The sequence below is a fragment of the Aphanomyces astaci genome (assembly GCF_000520075.1).
Source record: "Aphanomyces astaci strain APO3 unplaced genomic scaffold supercont1.73, whole genome shotgun sequence".
Taxonomy (NCBI): domain Eukaryota; phylum Oomycota; class Saprolegniomycetes; order Saprolegniales; family Verrucalvaceae; genus Aphanomyces; species Aphanomyces astaci.
The window spans coordinates 248,221-257,667 of record NW_009798336.1 but is presented as its reverse complement, the minus strand read 5'-3'; the positions used below and the strand labels follow the sequence as shown (position 1 = coordinate 257,667).

Here is a 9,447-nt window from a genome sequence, read left to right as displayed (position 1 = left end):
TCACCAAGTGATGAGTTATATTGGAATTCTGTATGGTTCTTTACAATTGCGATTTGTCTCATATCATGAACGCACTTACTGTTACTAAGGTCTAATATGTTACCATGGAGTTACAGTACCGGTACATACTACGGTGGCATACTTAGTCAGAATAACTCGTTACACATTTTTATACCTGCACTTCATACCACGTAGTATTCAAGAAACAGTTTCCGTCATAAAATGGATAAGCTCCAAAAAGCGCAGGTCACTATTATGTACAGGACTGAGCACAATTGTTGCAAATGTGACACGTACCACGGACGCCATGCCATTTGCTGCCATGCGGAGATATCGACTGTGCACAGGCACTGGTCCATCTTGGCATTTGTATGTGAAGGGATTACTGCCCTCGGCCACAACCCCGCCATGTATCCAACCCATGCCAACCAGATGAAAGTCAAAAAAGGGAGCATGAGGGACTAATTCCGGCAGTCGTATAACTCCTGCTGGAGACCTGAAATACCAGTTGTGGGAAAATACCTTAGATAACATGAGAGATGCTTAAGCCCCTACTGTAGCTGAAATGGGTGGTAGTGTTTTCACAATGGTACTGTAATCCATATTAATGTACTTATTTGTGCAAACTTCATTCGTTTTGATTTGCTGTTTCAGTTTTCCCAAAATTCATCGACAATAGGTATAACTTGGGTGATTATACCCCTTCTGTGGGGGAATTAGTCATGCATGAGGTGGTTGGTACCTGGTATATGTGAGGGATTTCTATGGGTTGCCAGGTGCCTGCACAGCACCATTTCACATCAGGCCAGCAGCGGCCTAAAACCTCCCATGCCGCCTAATGACCACCCGCCTCACACTCCCCGCGAAGACGCCTCGCTCCACCCGACCACCGCTGGCCCAACATCAGACGTCCCAACGAAAGCCATCGAAGACGCAGCGCCGCATCCGATCAAGTACCGCGCCGACATCGACGGCCTCCGGACGCTGGCCGTGGTGCCTGTGATCCTTTTCCACGCGTACCCGGAGCGATTTCCCAGCGGATTCATCGGCGTCGACGTGTTCTTTGTCATTTCCGGCTACTTGATCTCGAGCATCCTCTTCAAAGAGTGCACCAAGGGCACGTTCACGTACGGGAGCTTCTACAGCCGCCGCATCCGCCGCATCTACCCCACACTTCTGCTCGTGTTGTCTCTAACGTTCTGGCTGGGCTGCCTCTACCTGCTCTCGGCTAAACTTCAGGCGCTGGCCACGACCATGCTAGCGGGCACCATGTTCAGCGCCAACCTCCAGGTCATGCTTCTAGACCGCGGGTATTTTGACGACGACATCAAGGAGAATCCGCTGTTGCACCTGTGGTCGCTGGGCGTGGAGGAGCAGTTCTACATCTTCTGGCCGTGCTTCGTGTCCATTCTGACGCGGCTGTCGGTGCGATCGGCCGTGGTGATGCAGGTGGCGGTGCTGGCGTTGAGTTTCACTTGCAACATCTCCTTTCTGGGCTTTCACGGCACCAACAAGTATTCGTTCTACTTTCCCCTGAGTCGGTTCTGGCAGATGGGCATGGGGGGCCTACTGGCGTATGTGAACCACATTCGCCTCACCCAAACCCAGTACGAGTCTGTGTCCACCAGCTCCAAATCAGTGAGCAAAGCCACCAGCGACCACCAAGCCACTGCCTTGTCTTGGGTTGGGCTCGGCTGCATCGTGCTGGGTTTTGCCTGTCTGGACGAATCCTCTGCCTTCCCCGGCTACTGGGCTGTTCTGCCCACACTGGGCGCCTCCCTCTTGATCTTTGCAGGTCCTACTGCCTGGTTTAACCAATCGGTGCTCAGTCTGCCGTCCATGGTGTTTGTGGGCAAGCTCAGTTACGCTCTGTACCTGTGGCACTGGCCACTCTTAGTCATTGCAAAGTTGCGGTTTCCTAACCCGGACTTCCGGCCCAACTACATGACACCCATGGCAATGCTCGGGCTGGCGTTTGTCTTGAGTCTGAGCTCCTTGTACCACGTTGAAAACAGCTTGAGAAGACACAAGGGTCGGTGGGTTGTGCCAGCTCTAATGGGCTGCATGCTGGGCATGTCCATATTGGCAGGGATCATCCTCGCAAGTCCAGACTCGTTCTCGTACTCACAGCAAGCCATGAATGCGCGCGCGGCGTTGTCTGCGACAGTGTTGACGCCTAGTGTCACAGTCGGCCTGGTGCCAGACATCCCCAACGTCAGCCGCGAGAATGCCACGAAAGTGCCAACGCATGCTTCGATCATCGCGGCGGAGCTCGACATTCTGCCAGACATTGGGCTTCCTATTCCCAAGAATCATGTGGTCGAGTACAGTGCCGAAGGTCGTCTGATCAACCCCGGCCAAGAAGACCGGGCGCTCGTGATCGCTCTGGGAGATGCGCACTTGGACATGGTCAAGCCGCGGTTCCAGCAGCTGGCGTTGCACACCAACCCCATCGATTTTCCCACCATCGCGTTCAAGTCGTCCATCTACCCGCCGCTGGCCAAGTGCATTTGGTGGACAGACTACCAGCACCAGATGATCAAGAAAGTCCGGCCAAATGTCGTGTTCATGAGCATCAACTGGCTCGCGCATCTGCATCCGGGGGGGGCGGCGTGGCAGCCAGCGCACAAGAGCCCGCCGTGCTGTCTGCAGGGCTACGGCGACTCGTGCAAGGGCCAGAACCCGAAAGACGTCGAGGCCATCTTGACGCGGTTCCAGAGCGACCTCACCGACATGGTGAGTCTCGGGGCTAAGGTGTTTGTGACGACTGTCGCCCCTGAAGGCAACGAGTTCGACCCCAAGTTTATCTTGGACAGCCCCGTGCGCAGCGTGAAGCGCTCCGTATTTCGAACCAACCACAAGTGGCTGATTGACCTCGTGGAAGGCGCGATCACTGGAGCCAACGCCACCGTCATCGACTTCTCCGAGAATTTGTGCTGGGAGGACACGTGCAGAGTGGTAGACCCGAGCGGCGTGCCCGTCCGGCGCAACTCGAACGTGTTCACACCCAAGTTTGCTGCAAAGTACCTGACTGTGCTTGACCAAGTGGTGGCCGCCGCCATGGTGGCCCCCGACGATGTCATCGCGCCCCCCGACGCCCCCAACTCAAACCGGTTCAGTCGGATTGCTAACCCTTCGTACGACAAGATCATGGCCGCCCCTGGGGACTTTAACGTGGACGTGGGCTTTGAACCCGCGCCCGCCGACGCCCCCTTCGGCACCACCCACGCGACCATGATGATGAACCCTGGCCAACCAAACCTCGTGTTTGTCTACGGCGACTCGCACGCGAACCAGGCCAAGCCGCGGTTTCTGCGGTCGTTCGAAGACAGGCACGGCGCCCGCAACCGGTCCAACTTCCCCACGGTCGTGTTCAAATCATTAGACGGAACGCCCGCCTTGACCTGCCAAGAGCACTACGATAGCGTCATGGCAGTGGTGGAGCGAGTTCGTCCAAAAGTGTTTCTGCACTCGATGAACTGGCCACAGTTCCTCCGCCCTGGGGGATTGGACTCGGACGGGAGCGTTGCGGGTACACCAAAGTGCTGCGTGGCGGGATACCAAGACAAGTGCACGTACCAGCGCCCCAAGGATGTGGTGACCATCATGAACAAGTTCCAGCAAGACATGACCAAGTTGACAGGGCTGGGCATCAAGGTGTTTGTAGCCACCATCAACGTGGAAGGTGAACAGTTCAACCCGTATCACATGCTCAGCGGCAACGACGTCGGCGACGTGAGTCCCGTGTCCAAGGCCGCATTTCGACTAAAACACAAGTGGCTACTGGGGCTGATCGAGAAGGCCACCGCGGCTGCCAACGCCACTTTGATAGACTACTCCGACAACTACTGCTGGAACGACTCGTGTGGGGTGGTGGACGACCTCGGACGACCCGTCATGAAGGACACCAACCACTTGACGCGGACGTACACGCACAAGTACCTCGGCGTCATCGACCAAGTCGTCGATGCCGCCATGAAGATAGAACCAGTCATGTAGGGTTAGAGTTGTCTGGGGGCAGCCGAAACACGTAATATTAAGAATAAAATATGGACGAACGAACGAAATGACGTTTACCTGCTACTACCGGTACTTTAGTACTCACAGTCAAGTATACTGTGTGGTAAAACCATAGTTCAAGTGGTATACTTAGTGTTGGAGACGCTGTCGGTTGTTCCGGGACGCATGTTATGGGTCTACGCTTTCAGCAACGATTCCACCCTGGAATCACTTCATTGCAAGCCAGGATTATTCGAAATGTCCGCTGCATATGCGGGTTCATGCTTTGAGCGTCACCGTAGCCAACACGACGCGGGACGTCTGAGCTGCTCAGGATGGAAGGCATTTCAACCAATCGCGACCCGCGCTTTGGACCACAATCGCCCACCATACCTCGCCATGTACGCGGTACGACGCATTGGGAAGCGTCGACCACTTAAACGGCGGGAATAGGCTTACATAACATCCATAATAACAGTTTCCATTTTGCGGTGTAAATTAATGACTAAGATCCTGCTCAGTACAGTCCTTGAACACCTGTTTTGCTCCCGCTTCTTCTCGGCTTTCGGCCACGGGACCTTCGTCATGGTAGCAAATATAACACACTGACATTAGTGTGGAAGACTCTTTCCACACAAACTTGTCGGACACCGACTTGATCGTCGCTGCGTTGCGACGGTGACCGCTGGCTCCTTGGTGAGCGATCACACAAATTCACAGCTGTAAGTCCACAGCACCGTCTGGGATCCAGATTCGTCCGTCTGGGTCCACGTAAAATGGGAGTCGTCGTCCCAATTCACGCCGTTTGGGGGCTCCCTCCCCCTTTCATGGTTTAACGTTGGATACCGCTGATCGTAGCGGCTGTTGGGCACTCAAAATCCACTCGTTGCAGGGGCGACACCACATGGATCAACGTGCGAACATTCGCAACTGGTTGATCCGTCGGAGCCGAACCCAATCGGCTCAGGCTGTCGCCCCATACATTCGCGTCCCCCGAGAGCACTCAATAGTGTACGGGATCGTCGAAATCACCAGAGACCATCGCTGCAGCTTGTCGGCCTGTTACTTGGCCATGTTGGCATTCGAGCCAGTTGGGTTGAAAATGTACACAAGTTTGGTATGATCCGTAAACTGAGGGAAACCACCCATGCGTACGACCAGGTAGTCGAGGTTTTTGCACGACTCGACCACGGCCTTTAGGCCTCCTTCTCCACGATGGGCAAGCGCCCACTCGCACCAAAAAATCGACTCACTGATGATCGCAAGCGGATGATAGTGCCGCTGGTCTTCGAGAGGCAAGTCGACGTCTGCTAGTGGTACTTGTGTGGTAACCGCGCTCCAGAACAGGTCACTGGCTTCCGTGAAGACGCAGACCTGTCTTCTCGCGGGTGCGACAGGGGCACCACATGCGCCAACGCGTGTTTGAAATAGTTGAAACACTTGAGGTGGTCGGACGACCATCCCACGGCAGGGAGTGCAACACGCACTAACGCCGTTTTCTTGCAGCTACCGGCTGCCTTGGTGGCCACGTGGATCAGACATCGCAAAGGATCCACCAGCTGGTTGTAGCCGGGGATGCTCGCACGCATCCAGTTGGTGGAACACACAAACTGCTGGAAGTCGGCCGCGGTCGTCGGCTGGGACAAAGCCACAAGTCCTTGAATTCGGCTTGGGGAATGGGTGATTCCATCGGCCGATATCACCTTGCCACACCACTCTGCCTCGCGCAGAAAGAAACGACACTTCTTCGGGCTCAACTTGTGTCCGAACTGGGCACAGATGGACAGGACTTGGTCCAACAAGTCGAGCAGCTCGTCCGTCGTCTTGGCGGACCCCAGCAAGTCATCGAGCCAGGCCAATAGGTCTCGAAACAGCAGCTCACCAAACATTTGGTGGACAACCGACTGGCACTACGCGACAGCGTCCGTCTGTCCCATGAGCACGCGGGTCGGGGTGTACACGCCGAAGGGCGTCATGAACGAGAAGTACATCTGGCTGACCGGATGTACTGGCAACTGCCAGTACCCCTTGTCCAGTCCAACGTGAAGTACACGTTCGTTCCATCGCGCTGTCCAGGTTTGGCATCGGCCAAGGCATCGGTTCTGTGTAGGCGTTGATCGGCCTTCTGTCGATCGTCATACGCAAGTCGCCGACTTCCCTCTTCGGCACGATCCTTGGGGCTGCTGCCCACGTTGCCCGGTTGTTTTGGTATACCATACCATTCGCTTCCAGGGCAGCCACATGGCTGCGCATGTACTCCACATGCAGCGGCGGGTACCGTCGCATCCCATACTTCACCGGCGTCGAGCCCGGTTTAATCCGAACCTTCAATGGCTCGACCTTGACTGGCGGATCGTCGTCCAAGTCTTCACGGAACACATCGATGTGTTTGGCCAATAAGTCGTGCAACCGTCAGAATGGCTTGAACATCGCCCTGTTTCGTGCGGCGGCGCTCCGCTTCGTCCTCGACGGAGGTTTTAGGATAAACCTCCGGAGTGGCACACTCCATCCCGTCGTCGAGGTCAAGCTCCGGCGGATTCAACTTCTCCGCCATCAGCCGCTTGACATTCGCCATGGACATTCATTCGTCAGCACGGACGAAACGTCCCATTCTTCCTTCTTCTTCCTTGCTTCAACAAGGATCTCCGTATCGAAACGAATCGCTCGCTGCAGACTTTGCTTAAAAACGCCCAGGTCTTGAGGGTCCTCCTCAAACGCTGACTTGAACCACGCGACGCACTCATCGTTCGTGATCGAATTGTGGTCGCGGTTGAAGTCGAACAGCGCGATCCAGCGCTTTGAAAACTGGTCCACGCAGGCACTCGCGGGCATCGCGAACGGACGCGATCCATTGCACTGCAGAGTGTTGATCTGCCCCAGATACTTCTGGTACTCGCGCATAAAAGCGCGTCTTTTGGCCGTTGGTCGAGCCCGAAAATGTCTGGCTTGAATGCCGGTGTATCTCTTGGGTAAGCTGCTGTGTCCATGACGATGATGGTGTTTCGTAGGTTGTATGTGTCGAGTTCATCCAGGAGCCGCTAGAACCATCCCAGGTAGTACTCATGATTGAACATGCCATTATACTCTTTGGTTTGTTTCTGGCCTGTACCAACAAACTTCTCGTAGGCGATGAACGTTGAGTAGGACGGCCCGCCATCTACAATGGCACCAATGAAGCAGTATCGCTTCCCTTTTGTGCTTCGCTTTTGGCTGGTTGTCCATATCGTCTGATGGGTCGTAGAGGGACACGTCGTTTTTGTTGTAATGGTGGTGAATAAAACTTTCGTCTGTGTAAACAATTGTTCGTCGATCCCGCGGATTAAAATGTTGGGTTGCCGCACACATTTGCTGAACGTAGATGTCCCGTAGCATGGTGTTTTTTTGTGAGTGCCAATGACTTTTTTCCTGTTTTATTTTCACGTTTGTAGCCACAATACAGAGAGAAGCGTTGAACATTCCTCAAAGCTGTGGTGGACGACAGCTTATCTGTCCGATCGAAGTTGAACACGCCTGTGTTTGCCAGGTGGGACAAAACATTGGCAGCCACTACACGACACCGGAGCTGTTTCTTCTCACGGACGAATAGTTGAGCAGATAAAACAATCTCGATCGTCCGTGGGATGCGTGATGGTTTGGACTTGGAGTTAGTTGGAGCAACAACAATTAAATTCGTTGCGATATAGCCCTTCCATACCCACTGCAATGCTCGTTTCCCATAACCTAGCATCTCTGCGATATCCATCGAAACATCACCAGTGGTTTTGTTCGTGGCTTGTTCGAGCCGTAGGTGTGTGCGTGCATGCGCAGGATATCAAGCCGCTCATCTTTTGACAAGGCCCGGCCGCGATTGGCCTGGACAAAGCTGTATATTTCATCGAACGCCGCCACATCGACGGCTCTACGGACTGATTTGACCATGTCGGTGTCCAAAATGAAATGCAATAAACCAAATCAAATGAGTCATTGCGAGGTTTCGCCATTATATGATAGAGGTGGAAAACCTGTCCGCAATTAATTTTGACGGGTTAATAAGATTTGAGGTGAAATTGGAACGACAATATTATTTAGAAACAACATGTATGACAGAATACAGTGTTTCGAAGTATTTCAATGCTGCAGCTCAAATACAGTTCTTTATTATGCATTTTCTGTAGTAAAATAGAGGGAAATCCGATAATAAGCTCCCTCGGAGCTGTCGTGCACTGCAAATTACTTTTACCTTAGTGATCTATATTTGTCCAATGAGCGAATTGATTTGCCTGAGTAAACGGAGGGCTACATCGGTGTCCTTCTTGGCCAATGCCAGTTTCAACAATCGCGCAACCGAATATATACCACTCCTGACCAGGGTACTTCATCTTGAGGTAGGTGCTTGCGGGCACATATTCGCCGTTGTCAAGGTCTATGTGACCATTGATATCCCTTGGGAGCCGAACTTGACGTTTGCTTCCGCCCGGCCCAAGTTTCCCAACCTTGACTTCCTTGTGCGTTTTGTCCCACGCCACAATTGGCGGTAGCATCAACGGAGATAAATTTGAAATGTCCATACTCGAAGGGACCAGTCCATGCGATGGCGGCCAGGACCAAATCCCAAGACGCATGCAAAGCTGCCTTGCTCGCGCAAGTCTGCTTTCACCCATGGCGAATCGATGTCGGCACCCCCTTGCTTTGGAGCGGTCATACTGGTGACTTGAGAAGCCAGTCGAAGGTAAGTACTGTAAACTGCCGATCGACCAACATGCCCATTTTCTTCCTGAGGGAGATAATGTGCGCGGTTTGTGTAACACTCAACCCCGTTTCCGTGCAATTCGCAATAAGCTGCGATTCGACTGTGTTCATCTCCACAACTTTGTTTTGGCCACCCGCTCGATGCACGTGATCATCGTATGCCTCTCCACGACGACTGCATGTGATGAGGCCAAAGTGGAATATGAATTCAGGTGGTGATCCGAGGACGTGGACGTAATAGACAACCCAAGCAACTCGACATTTTTCAATGCAGTACTATAATATAATAGTTGTTATTGTTTGACGTCTTGTAGTACTTCAGTAGTAGGGTAGTTGATGGACAGTGATGAGCATGCCATCGACATCCATTATACAGTACTAGCTAATCCTTCGGTTGGATCGTTGGGTACGATGGCTGATGCTTGAGGAAGGGAACCACTGAAGGGATGGCATTGAGATCGCTTCGACCTCACGTCTGCTTGAGACCAGTGCCCCGCCGTCGCTTTGGCATTTCAAATTCGACCAAGAACTCGCAGAATCCTGCCAATACTGAAATTGAATGAGGTCGTGAGCGAAGTAACTCGGACGGCAGCGAAAAACTGGCTCTAAATGTGCCAGTTCCGCCAACCGCCAATGAAATACTAAAATATGATTTGCCACGACATCCTATGATGTTCCTCGACGAGTCTGCACTATCTCCTACACATTGTCAATTGTGCT

General features: G+C 53.1%; 1 protein-coding gene across 1 annotated transcript; it reads left to right on the top strand.

Annotated features, from left to right (window-relative positions):
* Positions 1-733: 733 nt before the first annotated feature.
* Positions 734-4,071, top strand: H257_15689 (hypothetical protein). Its single transcript, XM_009843861.1, has one exon. It carries the CDS (start codon positions 829-831, stop codon positions 3,997-3,999), a length of 3,171 nt encoding a protein of 1,056 aa, XP_009842163.1. The 5' UTR covers positions 734-828; the 3' UTR covers positions 4,000-4,071.
* The last annotated feature ends 5,376 nt before the right edge of the window (positions 4,072-9,447 follow it).